Here is a 21,688-nt window from a genome sequence, read left to right on the forward strand (position 1 = left end):
GCAGCACAGTAGTGGTGCATGCATGAAACATAACCATTTTCAGTGAAAAGTTCTCATCCCGTTGCAAATGCTTACCTAGGGAGACACTACTATTGGTGATGTGATGTTGAGAGATGTTCTTGTAGCAGCAGTTTTGGATACGGAAGGGCATGAAGACTACATAGAACTCTAGACGTTATGGGTTGCAAAGGATTTGTTGTTGGACAGGCACAATTCCATGATCTTTTTTTTTTGTATTTCCCTCATTTTAGAGAGTGAATCTGGCCCGTATGCTGGAGGGCTGGGTATTGGTCCCATTAAACCAGTAGCTTTGGCTGACGCAGAGGCATTTGTCAGACGTTCACTATTAGCCAGCATGTGAAATGATATACTCCCATTATGGGATACGTATGGTGCTCGTGGGGTAGAAAGAGAATAGAAATCCCTGCACAGTTACATGCACCCCCACCATGTCGGATGAAAGGGCACACACTGCCCTCTCTTTAACTTGATGGCAGGGGAATGCAGTCCACAGTCATCCTTGAAATGCGCAATCCATATTCACGGCCCCCTTTTTTTGCATAACAAAGTTAAAAGTTAACATTAACACTGCAAAATCACTGTGCTGCAAAATTGGATCCAGTGAACCTCCTCTGTCCTCCATCATGTACATGACAAAAGGGGACAGTTGGTAGCTAAAACACCTAGACCCAAAACTAAAAACCAGGTTAAGCAAGAAGCAACTCCTTGAATGATTACAGATCATGAGTGTTCTGTGCTATGCTGCCTCCTGAATGCATCTTTAGCTGCACTTTACAAAGAGGAGACATGTGCATTTGCATATCAGTCTGCTCCCCCTGCAGATGAAGGCATGGGAATTCTCCTGTGAACAAGAGTACCATCAGCACATGTTTCTGACATGTTGGGTGTCACCAGTGAGGTGAAGCTGAGAATCGCTAAGTACAGTAAACAAGAGGTCCACGTACTGATTACGGTTAGCAGCACGTTTTTCAAAATTAGCAAAACTGGGGAGCCCCTCCACTGAGAACAACCACAGCAGAATAGCCTGTTCTGTGGGGAGGGCCCCACTCAGTCACCTTGTTTCAACATGACTTTATTAAGTGGGTGAGACTACGAGCCTGGGTGAAGGCACCATTAAGAGAGATAGAGATTCACTACCTGGATTTCTGATTTAGTGTCTGGTAAGGGAGTGCTATCAAGAAACGAATGAGCACGGTCAGGTCGATCTCTGCTGAAGAGTAACCACTGCTACACCCTGAGTGGGTAACCCCTTGTGTGGGTGGTCAGAGAATTCTCATGAAACTGTTCTTATGCACAAAAGGGTTTTATTTTGAAGTGCAGTGCTATAGTAATACACTGGTATTTTTCAAAAACATAGGACATTCACATTTGAGGACATACAAAGTGTAGTACCTAAGTACGAATGAACAAGTAGAACCTGTCGCGTGTATTGACCCAGGTTCGGGCTATTATGCTGCAACATTTGGTGCTGTGGGCTTAAAAAATCCAAGATGGCCGAAAAGCCCACATTACGCCAGAATCCAGGAAAATCGCGCAGTTTTTGCGCACAACAAAATGGTCGCCTAACCTGCCACCCATCAGTGCGAGCGTGGTGGGCCAGAAGCGCCATGAGTGAAACGTGGTGCCAAAGGAAAAACAGCAGTGCCTGTTAGCTCAATAGCGCTTTGAAATCACCTTTGTTTCTCTGAAATGCAAGCTAAAAATGCCTATTTTAAACATTGCAAGATATTCAAAAATATCACTGAACACCAGTAGACATTTGGTAGAATGTAGTCTTGTGTGCATACAAAATCTGGAAAGATGAAGAGCCTAAAGCAATGTTTATAACAAAACTGGCTGAGCTTTGGATGTCAGCAGCTTAACTGAAATTGGATTTAAAACCACTAAAATCGAAATGTTTAAAATAAATGAGTGACCGACTGTTGAGTGTCACATAGGTTGCAACTGTTTAAAGGTCATAGTTTTGAACGTAGAATCAGCGTTCTAGCTGCATGTGTAAAAATTGTAAGTTTGATTTGGATGTAGAAAACTGGAACAAAAGTGACATTTAGATGAAGCCTGGCTTAAAGAGATTGAATTCTGCCTGGCAACTACCCCCGACAGGAGTTAAAACTTGCCCAGCAACTCTTCCCAGGCCTGGCTGCATTCTGCTGCCCCCACCAAAAGGAGATGACACCTCTCTGATTGAATCAGGGGAGTGGCACCTAGGACTGGAAGGAAACAGAACAATGTACTTTCCGTGGCAGGCAAATGTTATATTGAGGGGGGGGTCGTAAAATAGCTTCCTCTTGGGAGAAACTGGGAGGGCAGTGCCTCTGTGAGCAAGCTGAGCTGGAGGAAGTGGACAAACCAGAAATGTCACCATGTGCTTTGGGAAACCACACCCCTCTGGGCCAGAGCATAATTTAAAAAAGATGGGGACTTGTCAAAATTATATAAATAATATCATCATTCTTGTGATTTTTCTGTGCACATTTTAAGAGGTGTTAGGACTCTGTGGTATGTTCTGGGGGGTAGTAGCAGAAAATAAGGTATTACTCGGAATGTCTGTATGTTAAAAATCTGACACTTTATCATCTGATGCCCATATTCCTTGTGCATGTTTGTATAAATTCTGGAAAAGTTTAGAGGTTGTGTTCTTGATGAAAAGGGCAGAATTCTGTTGGAGCATTTTGCCGGACCACACAACATCTAGAAGGAACATCCAGAACTTAGACTCCAGATAGACTACAGAACTTAAAGCAACGGCCTAACCCACAAGCTGAGAACTCTTCTCAGCAAGCCTTCAGAATCCAGCAATCCAACCAATCCAACCAACCAAACTATTCTACAGCCGGGTGAGCTGTTGGATTCTTTGCCAAGAACTTTTGCCAGAACCGGTAGCAGACCCAGAAAGCAGTGCTGTATCCAGAGAGACCAGAACCAGAGAGACCCAGACCAGACCGCTGTGAAGTGCAGAGCAGAGCTGACCCAGAGAGCTGTGACTTCAGAACCACCCGCCAGGAGTCCAGTCCAAACCTGCTGACCAGACCCTGACAGCCTATTTCAAATTCATAGTGTGAGTACTCAGCCAGAACTGTGCAAAACCAATCTCTTAGTTTAAAATAATCTAATTCAAACTATTTTAACCTTTTTAGAACTGCATCATAAGAAATCGTGTGTCCATTCTGCATAACTGTCATCTGTCATTCTGAGCTTTACTTTTATTTTGAGAATCTACCTCCATTAAATCGTCCATATCTTTTGAACCGTGTGTGCTAGGAACGTGGTTTAACTTAATCGTAACGTAATCGCGATCGACGCACTCGGAAAAAAGTGCCGCGAATTGACAGTTTGCTTCATTTCAACCACGTGTAAAAATATCTGTCATTTGCTTCCATTACTGAATCCCATTTTCAACCTGATAACCATCCCTGACTCATTGGTAGGGCTGACCTGAACTGATTTAAAGTATCTCTCACTCACCCTGAACCTCTAGAGGGAATGAAAAGCATTTTCAGCATGTTTTTCACTTCATTGCCACCACATTTAAAAGGATCTTGCCTGTTTTAAAATCATACTTGTTTTCCTCTAAGCTCGCTGGGGGAACTGGAAATTTGTATTGCAATTTGTATTCCTGAGAATTGTGTGCTCCCCTTCCATCTCCTTATCTTGCATAGGGGGGGAGGGAATTGTCAAACAAAAAGTGATCATATTATCTTTTGTTGAAATCATATCAAGTTTATTTTTGTGCTGCATTTTTCCCTCATTGCTTTCCTTGAAACCATAAAAGTATATTCTGCTACCTTGTCCTTCCTATACTAACTCCTCATTGATTGTAAAGAAGTGTGCTAGTGTCAGATTATCTATTGTTGATCAACATTATATTCATAAGTGTGATATCAAATATTAATTTATTATAAAAGTGTGATATATATATATATATATATATATATTGTTTAATTTTTCCAATAAATCTTTTAAATTGCAAAACAAACCTACTTCTTGGCTCAGTGAGATCAGTGGGATTCAAAGAGAGGGGTGTTATACAAGGGTTTATCGTCCAGGGTATAACTTGCTATAAAAATATATAAATAAGGGCTTCCCTTGAGCAATCCCAGACAAGGCACAGACTTAGTAGGACTGCTGAATTGAAGTCACTTAACAAACCTATAGAGAATGAACAAACTGTACAAGTAGATGTCTCAAATATTGACTACTTGATCATTCGTACTTAGGTACTACACTTTGTATGTCCTCAAATGTGAATGTCCTATGTTTTTGAAAAATACCAGTGTATTACTACACCACTGCACTTCAAAATAAAACCCTTTTGTGCAGAAGAACAGTTTCATGAGAATTCTGTGACCACCCGTACAAGGGGTTACCCACTCACGGTGTAGCAGTAGTTACTCTTTAGCAGAGATCGACCTGACTTTGTTCATTCGTCTGTTGATATTATTGTACCAACCTGGGCAGAGCAAGGCAGTAACCAGGTACCCTTCAGAATACTGGTAAGGGAGTGCTACAGAAACAAGACTGCTTGCAGAGTGATGCCATAAATGGGAAGCACTATCGGAATCGGCTGCGCTCTAAAAGTCAATCTGCACTTGACAAAGTCAATGAGATATATCCAAGGTAACTGCAACCAAAAAACAGCAACAAACATCCAACAACTTCCAACAAAAACAAAAGGACCAACCCATATGGCATTGCTTTAAAACAATGGTAATAGGTAAGAAAACAAATAGTCCGATAAAAAAGATGTGGTCTAATTCAGATATCTTAATATCCTTGGCAGATGGCAAACATGACAAAGAAATGTTGTTAAGTACGTCACGTGGACCAACTGGCTCCTGCTTGATCAAGCAGACAACCTGAGATAACAGTGTGATGACCAAACATGGACTAAGAGGATCTTCCAGGCAGCAATGGTAACATTGTTCTATGGCAAGAGGTACAGAAAACAGGAGCTGTGGCAGACTGACAAAATACATGACTCAAGAAGGAAGGTTGCAGCCATGGTGTATTACAAGCCAGCAAGAGGTCGGGATAACCATAGATAGAGACTAAGGCTTCACCTAGAACTAAAATGCAAGGTCCTGTCTGGGGCCAGTCAAAGCTACATGTGTCAGGATGGCTCAAGTGAACGTTTCAGAGTTCTCTTCCTAGGAGGGATACTGGTCTCCCACAAATTGTCAATTCTGATAGCTGTCTCAGGCTTATAGCCTCAAGTGGCTTCTATCTCACTGTAACAGTCACATGATCTTGCACGATGCAAATGCTCGCAAGGCCTAGTAGGACCGCCTCTATCCTGTTCAACATTATATTCTATTGCCTTTGTTCCCATGTTCCCTCCCCTAGCCCTCTGGGCACTTTGAAACACAGTTTCTAATGTAGGGAGGATAGCTCAGGGGCAACGTGCTCGCCTTGGAAGCAAGGCGACATGCAGCAACACAGGTTCAATCCCCTGGTCTGCGCTTAGACACGTCTCGGTATTAAGCGCATTATAAACAACCTATCATATCATTTCTTGTTGTATAAGCACCTTACAAATGCTAAATAAATAAATGGATATTGCGCTAAGTTTCTAATCGATTCAGGCACAGTCTTAAGCATAAAGTACCTGGCTGCTTCTTGTCTCTATACACAGTGAAGAGAATGTAGGGCTCTGCTTCTTATTTGCCACTGTTTACCTGCACCAGTTTGTAATACAGTCAGGAGAATAGTGTCAGGCTCACTCCCAATGTACATAGGGCCTCATTACACGGATGGCGGTAATGGTTAACGGTGACCGTTAACCATTACCGCCTTACTACGAGGTCCCTTAGCGGGTTGGTGCTTTAACGCCTGCTTTTTGCAGGCGTTAAAAACCAACCCGCTAAGGGACCTTGGTGCTAATTACGGCACCGCAAAATTGCGGTGCCGTAATTAGCACCTTCCCCATTCCCATTATGCCCTATGGGGCAAAAATGGGAATGGGGAAGGGCAGTGGTGGAAGGGGGAATTACCGCCCCGCCAACCTTGCAATGGGGCGGTAATTCCCCCTTCCACCAAGGCGGTGCCGGTATTTTACCGGCATGGACCAACGTGCTAATAGCACCTTGGTCCATGTGCTAATACCGCCATCCGTGTAATGAGGCCCATAGTGTCCCTCTCCTAAGGGATAGCAGCCTCTTAATTCTGAGCTATAGAGCCCTCTCACTGCTCTTCTCACAGTCATGAAGACTTAATTCCTCCAGGATTATTAGTGCTTCCAGCTTCTATGATCTTTCACCTTTATATGTGTCAACTGCTTGGTCAGCCTGCCAGTTCAGCTCAGGACTCTTAATCCATATGGCTTCCCCAGTCTGTAGTTTCAGGCAAGCCTGCGGTGGTCCTGGAATCTGGCTCGCTGCATCTCTGCTCTGCTGGCATCAGGAGGACATGCTCTTCCCTATCTTTGACATGTTTGGACTTTCCACAGAACTTCCCATTCTCTTGCTGGCGTGTCTGATTAGTTCTTACCTGAATTGAATTGTATAATGCTCTTAGATTTGTCTAGATACCTAATGAAGTTATTTGTCAAATCCAAATAACGTTTCTAGTGGGTTATTTTAAATCGTATTCAAATGGGTTTACTTCAAGCTCAGTTACACTGTCAACCGGAATCCAATCATTCAAAAAGAGGATTGTCGAATGGATTTTTATTTAATTGTTTGTCAATCTACAAGTCACAAATAAAAGGATCTGAATTTTTTATAACAAAACATGGTCATTATATTCCCTTTATACTGTTAAATGTAAAAAGTTAAATGTTAAAAGTATTTGTACCGCGCACCGTCACCAACGGAGTTGGTCCCCAGGCGCTCTGGTGGATCTGTAAACGAGATGGTGCGATGGGTTAGTAAGGTGAAGAGGGGATACGATAGTGAGAGGGGTGGTGTTCTGTTGGCAGCTCCATCTCGGTATACACCAGGTGCTGAGCTTTGGTGCGAGTATCGGATCGATGTCAGTCCTCGTGTGCTGTTGGTCTGGCTTATGTGCTGTTGTGGTGTGGTGAAGCGCGTGCATCGTGTTGTGCGAGAGATGATTGTGTGAGTTTTTTTGAGTGAGATAAGTATGCAGAAAGTTTGAGCTTTTTAGTTTGTGGGTTATATGACATTTAACATGCTAAGATTCACACATATGTCTAAGTGTGGCACTTGCTAACCTTCATAATTCCATCTAAGTGTGGGACTTGCTAGCCTTCAAATCCTATCTAGATGCAGCGCAGGCTAATGTTCACAATTCTATCTAAGTGTGTCACAAGCTAACATTCCCAATTCCATTTAAGTGTTGCACTTGGTAAGCTTTATAATTCCAAATAAGTGTGGCACATGTTAACATTCCCAATTCCTTTTAAGTGTCGCACTAGGTAAGCTTTAAATTCCATCTAAGTGTTGCACATGCTAACATTCACAATCCTGTCTAGGAGCGATGCAGCCTGAGGCCATTTAAAATAACAACTACAAATAGATATGTTGTATTAAACTTTGTCACAAAATCATCACCAGTGACCTCACATACGACTTTCTTGCCAACAATTATACCGACTGTTAGGCAGAAACCTGTGCAGTTCCCTTGGGACTACTGCAAAAAGTTTAAGACTACAGGAGTTAGCAGTAAACCCAATTGGTAGCAGTCTGCACCACCCAGATTTACCTGGTAGCTGTGGCTGAATAGTCAGACTTCTCTCAAGAAGAGTTAGGCAGTATACAGAGCATACACAATAGGGCAGAAAAACACAGTAAAACAAGCAAACACTGACCAGAGCTTTGGTGTAAAAGATATATAATTATTTATTTAAAAAAACACATCTATGAAAACACACTGGCACTAATATCAAGCAAGTTCAAAAACACAGTCACTAAAGTATGTACACTCCCTTCAAAGAATATTAGACAAGTCTAAAGTAAAGTACCACTTATTTTCAGACAGCGGTGAGCGCTTAACGCAGATGGCACTCTAATAATTCGGTAAAAAAAGGGAGAGAACGCTCCAGCGGGGCCAGTTGTTCCTGGCAGCGGGTGCAAGTCGGTGCTCCATCCGGGGGAAGAGAAGATCTCGTCGTGGAGGAGAGCAGGAGTCCGTTGCACTGCCAGGGAAGAAACCCGCTGCGGAGTTCTCGATTAAAAGGTACGGCCCTTTTATTCACGGGTTAGTGGCAAGTGGCTATCCGGTTGCCAGGGTGCTTGGCACGAGCAATTCGACCACTGGACGTCCTGGAAGGCAAAAAGATGGCAAACTGGTTGTCCCCACCAGCTCAAGTGGAAGAGACTCTCCGGAAGAAGATCTCCTCTGTCGTTGGGTAGTGGTGAGTCGGTTCAGCAGGGCTTCTCCCTCTTCGGATTTTCAGGTCCTGTGGCGACTTCTGAAGTTCCAGTCCCCAAAGCCCTGCTTTTATGCAGCAAACCCCCATTCATTCAGCCTAGCTGTCAATCAAAAATGCTAAGTGGTGAGCGGAGCGGCTCACCACTTGGGCCAATCACGCAAGAGTGCGACTTGAGTTGGCAAGGCAACTTAGTCCAAGGTGCCTAAACCCCCTCCCACACCCCCTGTGGTACCCAGACAGAGTGGCACCATTTTGGAGGGTTTCTGTGTAGAAGCCCGCCAAAAGTGGAACAAAGTGCTCGACCTTTGGATTGGAGTTACAGAGGCGAACACAAACACCATTTTAAAATTGAGTTCTGGCAAAAAGACCCTACCGGTGAATTAATATTAAATAAATAAACCAGCGGTTTCTTTAACATTGCACCAAAAAGTGGTGCGTTTAAAATACATGGGAAAATCCCGTAGGAAATATTCTTAAGGAATATTACACGTGGTAACCACTGCCAACAGCCAGAAACTCGACGAGGGAGTACCCCCTCGAAAAACAGACCCAGGGGCAATCGAATTACCCCTACCAGTACTTCCACATTATGATGCTTTGTACTGGTTCTGTTACTAAATTTGAGACTAGTAAAGCCAATGGTGACTTTACATGCCCTGGGAGACAGTAGTCAGTCCCAGGGTATGGAGTCTATGGTGGGGGGGTCATTTAGGACAACCCCGTGTTACTGCACTGAGGGTGCTGTGTAACACACATAGTAAAAAAAAGCGTCAAAATATTGTTGTTAAAAGTGTCTGGTGTTCATCATGGGTGAAACAATTAGTTTGGTCAGTCAGTCAGTTACACTTTGTTTCAAAGTGTAAATCCCTTAAAAGTACAAAAAAGAAAACACATATTAAAACAGCAAATGTTCAGTACTTTGCAGTACAAATAGTTACTTAAAAGCGCAGAAGTCAATATGGCTAGCGTATTGGCAGATTCCTGATTACATCTGACTTATTAATGTTTTTAGGTAGACATAAAATAATGTTTTGAGGTAGACATAAAATACTAAATACAACAATATGAATCATTATCTAATACAATAAAGATTTGTGTATTATTGCAAGTAACCAAAAATGTCTCCATTAATAACCTAGTATACCTAAATCATTAAAAGATTAAGCTCATCACATTAACATTCCTTGTAAGTACTTCCTTAATCTGGCTCAGTTTTTTTCTAAATGTCAGTCCTCTCAAAAAGGACACAAGTTCAAAAGTGATTTTCTTTGTGCTGGCTCATAGTAAATAAACAAATGCTGGGTGACATTGTCTAAAATTCCCATCCAAAAGGGCGGGGACAGGTGTAACCTTCTATATACTATCAGAAAAAGCACAAACAAGCAGTGGGTAGAAGATATTTCTATAATATCTGGTCAAAGGGTATAAAAAAAAACAACTCAATCACATTATCAATCCTTGTTCAGGCTGCTACTACAACATGTATGTCGAGACAGTTAAAGCAAAGACAAATGATTAAATACAGATACCAGAACAACCCCCATAGAGTAGAGCACCATTGAGCTCCCAAATGATACTAATAGTCCTGTTTAAAGACATGTGCAATTCTTCATTCATCCTTACATGTTCTGAATAACATTATATTTGCGTTCAATGACATTATGTACACACAGACAGAAGAAATTGCAATGGGCACTTGCTTTGAACCCTCAATGGCTAATCTTTTTGTGGGCGAGTTCTGATGTAAGCATGCATACATTCACCCTACACTGACAAGAAATGTAATCAATTGGCAACAGAAAATAGATGATATTCTCATCATATGGAATGGGGATGAAGAGGAATTGCAAAACCACTGTGAATACATGAATCAACACACATTTGGCCTTTAATTGACACTTGAAATGAATCGCACAGAAGTAACCTTCTTAGATGTATATATCTACATAGAGCAAATCCCTAGTTGCAGCCTCTTTAATGTCTTGCCATCACCCAGTGGAACAACAGAAAGTACTGAAATCGATCACTTTCCTGCAGTTTGCATTCTTGTTTACATTTCACAAAAGGACTTTACGACACCTCTCTTAAACATGTAGGCTGCACACCATCTTTTGTTCTCTCTCCAACTCTTAAATGGACCTCTCTGCAGGCCCTGTGTAAAGTCAGGATTGCTGTAAATTGGTGTAAATGGTGATGGAAACATGGTAAGATTCCCCTGCATGGACATTGTATGTTTCAAATGCTGTCTTGGTTAACATGTTTCTATACACTGATGTTGGTCTATTTCCCTTCAATTGCCATAGAACTCTCCACAATGGGATGCCTCCAACTGCACTATCTATGGCCCAACAATGCTTTGTGGATTCTATTTGACACCATTCCTTTACCATTTGTAGCTGCACTGCAATATAGTATGCCTGGAGGTCCGGCACCTGCAGTCCCCCTCATCCAGCTTCTGCACTCAATAGCGCTTTAGCTAATCTACTCTCTTACTCTTCCAAATAAACGATGTGGCTTCACTTTGTAGTGAAAGGAGCGTCTTCCCAGGAGGGCCTGAAAAAAGTCTAATAAGTGAGGAAATCATTCATTTGTAAGACATTAATACACCCGAAACCAGGAAATGGTACATTTATTCCTTATTGATTCTAGTAGATTGGGGTAGTTGATGTCATACATCTTGTCTAAGTTGGTAGTTAGTCGTACACCTTGATACTTGATACTCTCTTTAGCCCATCTAAATGGAAGCACTGTTTTGATCTGATTGCTTTCTAGAGAAGGCCTAGTTGAATTCAGTATTTATGATTTGTCCCCGTTTCCTTTGAACCCCAAAGCCCGTCCATAGTTCACAAGCTCATCTTGTACTGCCGCTAAAGATATTAGGGAATCACGCAGTGAAAGGATGACATCCTCTGTGAATAACGCTATTTTGTATTCCACCCCCCACCCCCAAATTGTAGTCCCTGGATGTCTGTCCTTGCCCCCAGCCTCTGTGCGAATGGTTGCATTACCATCACAAAGAGGTTGGGCTACAGTGGACACCCTTGTCTAGTTCCTCTGCCCAGTGCAAACGGAGCAGAGAGGACACTGTTAGCTCTAATTCTCACCGTTGGTTTATTGTATATGCCCTATATCCACTTAATTCTGTTGGGACTCACCCCCATCCTGCCAACAAATCCTTAAGGAAAGCCCAGTTGACCATGTTGAAGGCTTTTTTCAGCATCCAAAGAGATAAGTAATGCAAGATCCTTTTTAAACCTAGTGCTTTTATCAAAGAGTTGAGTACCTTTTCTAATATTATCAAATGTCTGACTCCTGCTTCAAACTCCGTCTTATATGAATGAATCAGGAGTGGAAACACTCCCTTCAGCCTCATCGAGAGTATTTTAGAAACATTTTTTCATCCATGTTCAAGAGCGTAATGGGGCGATAGGACCCACAGCTCACCGGATCTTTACCCAGTTTATGGATTACGCTAATCATGGCTTGGTTGGGTGGGCAGTCATAATGTCGACAGTCAAAATGTCGACAGTCAAAATGTCGAAAAATAAATGTCGAAAAAAATAATGTCGACAAACAATAATGTCGACATTTTTTCGATATTTTTTCGAAATTTTGTATTTATTGTATGAATAAATAAATAAATATATATAACTAAGATGTGTTGAGTACGAGGGGTGGGGGAGTGGGGGGGGCAGGGGGGTGTTGGGGGAGGGGGGGTTGGGGGGACCCCCCCCATAGTAAATTAAACTTTTTTTGGTTATTTATTCATTGAAAAAATAAATAAATAAATAAATAAATATATAATTAGAATGTGTTGAGTATGAGGGGTGAGAGGGTGGTTGGGGGGGTGTGGGGGGGTGGTAGGGGGGTGTTGGGTGAGGGGGGGTTGGGGGGACCCCCCCATAGTAAATTAAACTCTTTTTGGTTATTTATTTATTGAAAAAATAAATAAATAAATAAATAAATAAATAAATATATATAATTAGAATGTGTTGAGTATGAGGGGTGAGAGGGTGGTTGGGGGGGTGTGGGGGGGTGGCAGGGGGGTGTTGGGTGAGGGGGGGTTGGGGGGGACCCCCCCCAATAGTAAATGATACTCTTTTTGGTTATTTATTTATTGGATAAATAAATAAATAAATAAATATATAATTAGAATGTGTTGAGTATGAGGGGTGGGAGGGTGGTGGTGGGGGGTGTGGGGGGGTGGCAGGGGGGTGTTGGGTGAGGTGTTGATAGTTCTAAGTGACATTTTTTTGTCGACATTTTTTTTTCTAAAAAATGACTTTTTACATTATAAGTATAGGATGTCGACATTATTGTTTTCGAATTTTTTTTTCGCCATTTTTGTTTGTCGACATTTTTTTTTCGACATTATGACTATAAACCGCTTGGTTGATCCTGTCCTAGATTGTCCCAGATGTTAAGAAGGAGTTGTATAGGTTAGTTAGTGGTTTAAGCAATGACCCAGAGAATGCTTTATACAAGTGGTCCGTCAAATCATATGGTCCTGGTGCTTTGTTAGTGCTTTGTTAGCATTCAAGGTTTTAATTACACAAATAACTTCCTCACTTGAAATAGTGCTCTCCAGCACCTGCCTTTGATGTTCTGTAATTCGCCCTAGTGACGCTGTACCTACATATTCTTTAGAGGTTTGCGCCCCCTCAATCTTTGCAGAATACGGCTCGTTGAAAAAAACACTAGAAAGCTTCTGCAATGCCATCTGTGTCATATTTGTAATCTCCTGCTGAATTGTTTAGCACTTTGATCTGCCCTTTAGATTATTTGGCCTTCAATGCTCTAGTTAGCAGTTTATAGGGTTTATTAGATTTCTCACAAAGCGTGATTTCAGATTCAGTAAGGGTCGTTCTGTCATGTTGACTTCCATCATATTTAGTTGGCCCTTAAGCATTATTAATTTCCTATGGATACATGTCGACACACTGGGTCTGATTCGCAGAGCGTTTTCCTATGGGAATTCACCATTATAAAAAACTTCTGTGAATTAGGCCCACTGTCTTTATATCTTATATCTTTGTTCTACCTCTGTGATCTCATTCGGTCCTTCTTCATCTTAGCTAAGTGGGTGCCCATGTATAAGAATTTACCCCCGAATCACTGCTTTCAGTGTGTCCCAATTTTTGTTAAATGATGTGGCTCCCAGCTTATTATATACAAAATAGTCTGTAATTTTCTCCTCGATTTCCTCCCTGACAACAGGATCTCTCAACAAATGTTTCAGTAGTGTCCATAAGCGTTCTGGTGCTCTCAATTGGTGATGGTCTAATTTCGGTAATATTGGAGTATGATTGTACAGTGTAAACTGCCCGCTAATTATCCCCACCACACATCCACACAGCTAATTATAGCCTTCCTTTGTCTGGTGCACTTGCTCGGTGACATTCCTCCTACTAATGTGTTTCTTGTTTACCTTCCCACTCTCACCCACAACCCCAACTTCCACAACTATAAAACATAACCATATTGACAGGTCTTTGGGTCTGCTTTCCATCAGTGGATTCCACTCCCTGGACCTCTCCCTCTGTGTCCCCTCTCGCCAATCCCGAAGCAGGATCTCCAGCAAATGTACCAACCCCTCCCGCTTTCGAGCCTCTGAAATCAAACTGTCCCTTTGCCCGTGCAGCATTTTTATTTTAGAAAGTAGGATTGCATCTTGAAGAGAATGTCTCTCATCTTGGCCGGACTCTGGATTGTCCTGGGGGCACACCCTGTGAGCTCTATCAAACTTCAGTGCACCAGGTGATTCCACCGGGCACAGTAGGGCAAACAGTTCCTCCATCCCTCTTTGTTCTGTCTCCTCTTGTAGGAACCTTCAGCCTAATATTATCTCTCTGTGATCTATTTTCAAAGTCTTTAGATTTGTCATCCAGTTGCACTATTTTTTGTCGGAGCCCATCCATTTCTGTGGAGGTCTTGAGGATCTGCGCTGTCACTTCAGCCAAGGATTGCTTCCTTTAATCTACTGCGAGAGCATCCATTTCGTTCTGACGTCACTCCACACTCTTAGCGACCCCTTCCTTCAGCTCCCCCATCTCCTGAGTTAGATTGTCTTGTAACGTTTGCAGACATGCTGTTAAGTCTTCTTTGGTGAAGGATACCAAGGTGCCTCTCACTTGGGCTTCTCCTCGTATTTCAGGTGTCATTGCCGTTTTCAGGGAGCACCGGCCTGCTGATCCGTGCACGAACTGATCACTGCTGCCCTTTTTCATCGAAGATTGGCAGAGCCTCTTTCGCCATACACTTAAGCGTCCCTGTGCCTCTTCAGTCGCAAAATCCAATTGCAGCACTTATCCATCTTCTGTTTGCCGGAAAAGGAGGGAGTGATCTGACAGACGGCGTGTGCTTAAATCACTGAGGGAGAGTGGCTTTACTTGATTCAGCAATGGAGGCACTAGGTTACTACATTTGCCCTTGTGTCTCACTGCTTGAGCCACAGAAGACACCTGTCAGGTCCTTACATAGATTGGCCCATCTTTTTCTGCTGTTTGCCTTGTGTTCCATTCCCACTTAAGAGCTGTACACCTCGGTGCCCGCACTGTCCAGTGATGTTCCTGCCTCCATACTGCATCCTGGGTGCATCCGCACTATTCAGTCCCTGGATGTTTGATGTTCTTCTGGAGCCTCATCTGTATATGGAATGGGGAGCCCATGCCCACTAACTTCTTGTTGCCCCTGACCCGGTCCTCATTTCTCAGCAACACTTCCGAATTGTGTGGCAAAATGGTCACCACAGATCTCCACGGCCGCTTTTCATGCCTTATTCTAGCCGATCCCCGGCTCTCATGTTTTTATATTTGGGGCACTGCTGTGCACTGCTAAATCGGAGCCTGCATTTTTGTTTCATTGGATTATAGCTACAGACAGTTACCACTCCAAGGCCAAGGTGCCAGGAGACTCACAGGGGTGCGACCAGCCTGTCCGCCATCTTGGCTCCTCTTCCCTCACATTCGTTTTATGATGGTTGGGATCATCTTCCCTGAGGTGCATGTAGGAACTGGAGATGGGGTTTTGACAAGAGGTCATCCTTTTCTTGCATACCGATTCTTCTAGTTTTAAAACTAAAACAATGAGATTAGGGCATGGCCAAGGACTCGGATGGGGGTTGAGCAGTTTACACCCTGAACTTCTGTCAGGTAGCTCGTGACTATGATGATATTGCCCTAGGACACAACATTTCCTGGGCTGCAGAGTCCAAAAACAGGCCTTGAGACAGAGCAAGGATCTGACTTTATAACAGAGCACTAATATAATCCAATATAACATGGAAACCTAATATTATTGACAGACTGTGTCAGTGACAACTCTTAAATCAAATACAATTAAGTCAGGAACACATCTATTTTGTGGGCATTCTCCAGAATATTACAAACAATGGACAGTCCTTACAGAGATTTCTGACCGGAGCCCGAGTTTGAGGTTGCAAAAAGATCATCTTCTAGTACATGATAGCAATAATACTTATACACTTAACGTATTGTGTTGTGAAGTCTTCTTATACATTGTCAGGTTATTGCAATTGACAATCATGCTAGATATTGGGAGTGGATAAAGTCATCGAGATACATATCTAATCAACACATATAGGCCCCATTGATGGAAGTAAACAATCTGTTTTGTATGTGAACAAAATGAAAACAACAGACACAGAATACACCCTCGATATAGGTGAAAGATGTGATGGTAAGAATTGTTGGTATGTGATGTGTGACACAGTAATAGCTCCTAAAATAAAAATGCAATGATAGCAATGAGAAGACAGAGTTTGGCTGCTTACCGGAGGAGAGTTCTCATAGATGTTCGTGCTGTAAGGAAGGTTGATAAAAATTGGATCCATATCTTGTACGTCTGTGATCGTGATTGCCAGGTTGGCTAAAGTTGACAAAGGGCTACTTTTGTCCTGATCCTGTTAATATGTACAACAACAAAACAAATAATGAAACTCAAATAATTGTTCACTTCTTGCTAAGGTAATTTCCATTTGCTCCTGATAAAAGCCATCTTTATTTCACATAGTATAACAATTCGTTTTTTAACTAATCTATGTTATTAAAACTGAAACCAGTTGGCATCAAATACTGCTATGTCATAGTTTTTTATGCCATAAGGATTGTCAAGGAGTTTGCCAATTAATAAAACATATACTTCTATATTACAAATCTTATGACATTTCAGAGCCACATGAGCTAATGTCATTATGATCTAATTTAATGAATCTTAATTGCCCTGAAAATAAATACTACTTTATCTTATCCTTTTGAAATCTTACAACCAAGGAATGTTGCAGCTAAAAATAAAAAATAAAATACCTTGGCTTCATTACGACCCCGGCGCTATTAGCACCATGGTCCATGCCGGGGTCCGCCATGGTGAATGGCGGAATTACCGCCCCATTCCAAGGTTGGCGGGGTGGTAATTCCCCATAGGGCTCAATGGGAATGGGGAAGGCGCTAAGTACGGTGCCGCAAATTGCGGCACCGTACTTAGCACCAAGGTCCCTTTGCACCACCCTACTTTAACGGCTGGAAAAACCAGCCATTAAGGTCGGGTCCCGCAAAGGGACCTTGTAATTAGGCGCTAATAGGTTAACGGCATCGCAGCCTTTTACGGCGCCATTAACCCATTAGCGCCTGGGTCGTAATGAGGCCCCTTATGTCCCTGTTGCATAAAATGATGGCCCTTATTGCAAAAACCGAAATTCAAAACCCCCCAGACAATTTTGAATTTGGATCAGTGACTGCAGTTCATTTACAGATCTTTGTAGCATTCATTTAGCTCACTGTGCTTTCCAGTCTGTCCTCTACTGATCAGAAACACCCCCAGATAGCCACAGATTTCTGAAGTATAAAGTTAATAATGTGTCATCAGTCGAACCCAACAATATCAATATGGTTCTTAAAGTAATTGGGCCTCATTACACGGAAGGCGGTAAGGGTTAACGGTCACCGGTAATGCTACCGGTGACAGTTAACCCTCACCGTCTTACTACGAGTTCCCTTTGCGGGACCCGACTTTAACGGCTGGTTTTACCAGCCGTTAAAGTAGGGTGCCGCAAAGGGACCTTGGTGCTAATTACGGTACCGCAAATTGTGGTACCGTAATTAGCGCCTTCCCCATTCCCATTATGCCTTATGGGGGCAAAAATGGGAATGGGGAAGGGCCTTGGTGAATGGGGAATTACTGCCCCCGCTCACCTTGGAGTAGGGCGGTAATTCCGCCATCCACCAAGGCAGACACGGTAAAATACCGGCGGCAACCATGGCGCTAATAGCGCCATGGTTACCGCCTACCGTGTAATGAGGCCCATTGGCCCTCATTACAAGTCAGCGCCGTTAACCCTTAATGCCTGATTCACACTTTAACGCCTGCTTTTTGCAGGCGTTAAAGTCCAAGGTGCTAAGCGACCTTGGTGCTAATTACGGCACCGTAATTTACGGTGCCGTAATTAGCACTTTCCCCATCCCCATTATGCCCTATGGGGCAAAAATGGGAATGGGGAAGGGCAAATGGTGAATGGGGAATTACCGCCCCACTCACCTTGGAAAAGGGCGGTAATTCCGCCATCCACCATGGCGGAATCCGGCATGGACCATGGTGCTAATAGCACCATGGTCCACCGCCTGACTTGTAATGAGGGCCATTTGTCTCTAATTTATAAGGCTATTTCCAAATGACAAAATGACTTCCCCATCTCGCAATAGAACCTTTAACAGTTAATGGTAGTTTGTTTTCAATTTCGTGTGACTAAGGTGTGAAAAATATAGGGGCTGATTCATGGAATTTGTGCACCAAAAAACAGGGATTTGTGTGCCATTCTGCCCGCAAATCCCCATTTGTTAAATAGGGACATGCGGGCTTAATGGCGCACAAATCTCTGTTATTCTGCTCACAAATTCCATGAATCTGCCCCTTAAACTCTAAAATCCACTATTTCATATGTGAAGATGCTTATCAATTCAGGGAATTGCATATTATATTTGGCTTTTTGCTCTATGTTAAATTATAAGTCTACCTCCATAAATTGGGCCTGATTAGTAAAACCTTTTCAAGAGGAACGTGCTGGTGCCCGCCATACATTTGCGCCAGAAAAAGGGGTGCTTGATCCAAAGAGGACATCTGAATGAGCACACCTAAGATGTGCACTATTCAGATGCCTCTACCCTTTGCACTATATATAATCGCAAACCGGAAGTGCTTTCAAATGCAAAGAACATCAAACCAACAGAATTCACCTGTTTGGAAGAGATGGTGGGGGTTGACCAAAACAACTTTGATATCTAACCTACACAACAACTTCGGTAAATATCGATTGAAAAGAGCTAGACATGGAGGCGCATCCCTTGACATCTTAGGTGCCCACTCTGGAACACCCCCCACCCCACAATCGTACAACAGAACCAACTTTCTAAAGATGTAGACGGCAGCTCAAAATCAGAGTGCCTAACTACTTCAGCTACTTGACTTGACTTCCTTTCAGTTCCTTGAACCCTTACTCTTTTCCCCGGGCCACCAGCTTGCCCTGTTACACGTATCCCTCATATATCCCAAATGGCATCTCATGCACAATTCTTCCCTTCCATCGCTAGGATCTTGATACAGACTTCTGGCATGCTCTTTTTTGACTCTTAACCTTGAATTTGACTCCCTGGCTCCTTAATTTGGCTATCTCACCTGTATCTTCTAACGGAGCGATTGGTTATTGTTGAATCTTCTATATCACACCCTCTTCACCAGTAACCCCCTCAATAACTGTGCTTGTAAGCTTAGCATCTCTATATCAGAAGCGTTTTACTGTTGTCCTCAGTTTGCAATCCCTCAATAGTGTTTTGGAACAGTAACACTATGAGTTGGAAGTCTGCAATACATTCAAATTAAAACAAATAAATAAATACAAAACAAAATAAAAAACATAAGAGAGTATCATTGCACAGCCTTTCATGCCTTTTTTAAAGTCGGAACCAATGTCTCCATTGGTTTTTCACGTGTATTCCTACCCTTAAAGAAGGACAAACATTTTGCAGTTACATTGGAGTTGGCGTCCATCTCCCAGATGAAGTGTGTAGGTAATCTTTGTGAGTAAGGTGACCTGTGCACTTCTTAAAATCTTGCAAGTAAAAAATACTCTTTGTGCTTGTGTTATTCTTTGTGAATATGTTGTGTTATATGTAAATATTATGCTATTGGACAAGGTTCCATCAATGTCATATTTACGAATAAATATGATTCATTTCCAAAGGCCCCTTTTACAGGAAATGGATGCAAAGTCCCAAGACTGGTGACCATGGGCTGGGTGACTTTGAGGGACAGGTACCTCCCCAAGCAAATGGACGAAGGACTCAGGGGCAGTTTGCGAAGAATCCCTGTGGATCCACTACCTGGTATGGGTCTATTTCACAGTCCAGACCCTGCCCTACCTTTTATAAGTGGGACGCATTGTGGGGAACCCACTACATGTCTCCCAGACCGAGGAACCCCAAAACCACCACCTACACCTCAACACACCTTGATGACAACATTTGCAAGACCACCATGAGCCTGGCAAGCTGAAAACCTATTTAGGGTTCTGCATGATTGCAAATGTATCTGGGTCCGTGGAACCTTAGGCAGGATCCAAGGGTCTGTTTGGATTTGCTCACAAAGTCTGCAAACCTGAAAACCTGCCAAAACAACTTAAACAGTGCAGGACAAGAAAATGGTGCTTAAACACAACTGCAGCCACCTTAGTCTACTTATCTGCCGAACAGAAGTTCATCAGCTTATGTTCTGCACAGGCAGTTCACCCATCCCCTCCAAGCAGAAAGAATACATTCAAGATGGCTGACAAGGTTACCACTGACTTAGGTAGCCCTCCTCTGATCCCATATGAACTCAGACACATGGTCCAATCAGAAGCCAGCCCAAACCACATTTTACAGGTGCAACCACTAGAGGGCAGACCAGCCCAGGGAGCGGGGTTACTAAGGCAAGCAGTTCAGTCTGACATTGTGGGAGGAAAAAGCAAAAGGCTTGCGTTTGAAGAAGGCTGCCGTCCGAAGAGACCTGGAGAGAGATGAGACTGGAGAGACAAGGAGAGGTGACAGCAGTGAAGATTAGAAGATTGTTATAGTTAAGGTACAAGAGGAGGTGATTGTAGTTGAAGTGAAGGCAGAAGCTGTTACATTGAAAACAGATACGGTGGTTGTTATAATTAAAGACATCACACTACAAGGAGTTAGCAATAGCAGGAGAGGTGGAGGTGCTAACAGCTAGCAGTAGGTGGGTGAGAAAAGGTGAGACCTGAGTGGAAGGATCTAGGAGTGACAGGAGTTTTGAAAGTTGTGTTAGACCTGGAGGAGGTGGGTGAGGAAGTAGTACAACATAAGGGGAAGAAGCTGAGACCTAAAGAGGTGGAGATAAGACAATAGTACAAGAGCGGGTAAGATCAGAAGGCTAAGGTAGTGCTTAAAGAGCCAGATTTAATAACCACTGAGGAGGTAGGTTCTATTATCCAGTGACTATCAGTCGTGCCACAAAGAGATGGGGGTGTCACTGAAATTATAGCAGTTAGTGATAGTACGCAGGAGGCGGAGGTTGCTATAGCCCTGACTGGTGGTAACAACATAAAGAGGGTGGGGAAACAAAGGGTTACTGGTAGTGAGCATCTAGAAGAGACTGCAAGAAGGTTCACACAAAAGGGAGCAGGACTGGATTTCACTAGAGGGAGTTAGAGGAGACAGAGTGAGGGAGGTAAGAGAAGGCAATTGAGAGGAAGAATTGGGAGTTCATTGAGGTGCTATTGCAAAAGTCAGAACAATTGAAGGATGGTAGACAGAAGGAAATGGCAATGCCAGAAGAAAGTCATTGGAAGAAGTAGGTGATAACATCGGGTGGATGTGGAGAGAGAAAGATAGTGAGGACAACAAATAAGAGAGATCCGAGATATGTTGAGGCCTGTTCAACAGTCGATTTAGAGGGAAGATAGGAGACTGAGAATGTTGGGTTCAGGAAGAAGAACACCATTATTTATATGACTCTTGCAATTATCAAAAATGGCCACTGAGAGGAATTAGGTTTATGTGGTGTGTCCAAAAGCCTTTTTCTAATTTGGCATGCTAACCACACATATTTACTTATCTTCTGGTGGATTTCAACACCCTTTCCTAATAAAACTGGAGCCTGCCACTTCCCAAAGGCATGTGTTCCACACTCATCTTTAGTTTGGATGTTTTTCAGTCTGAATTTGTGGACTGCATTGATACCTGATGAAGTGTGGGGGTTTGCGTTTTTGTAGAAGTCACCACTTCTTCAAGATGGTTGCTTCTGTTGAGTACCTGACTAACC

The 21,688-nt window shown here is 42.9% G+C and overlaps 1 protein-coding gene across 1 annotated transcript in view; it reads right to left on the reverse strand.

Annotated features, from left to right (window-relative positions):
* Positions 1-21,688, reverse strand: part of CDH23 (cadherin related 23) — a 3,939,560-nt gene that overhangs the window by 2,549,658 nt on the left and 1,368,214 nt on the right. Inside the window, exon 8 of the mRNA XM_069610726.1 lies at positions 16,146-16,274. Coding sequence (XP_069466827.1) covers positions 16,146-16,274 — 129 coding nt within the window. The remainder of the gene's footprint in view (positions 1-16,145; positions 16,275-21,688) is intronic.

The sequence above is a fragment of the Ambystoma mexicanum genome, chromosome 8 (genome assembly GCF_040938575.1).
Source record: "Ambystoma mexicanum isolate Mex_15411 chromosome 8, UKY_AmexF1_1, whole genome shotgun sequence".
Lineage (NCBI taxonomy): Eukaryota > Metazoa > Chordata > Amphibia > Caudata > Ambystomatidae > Ambystoma > Ambystoma mexicanum.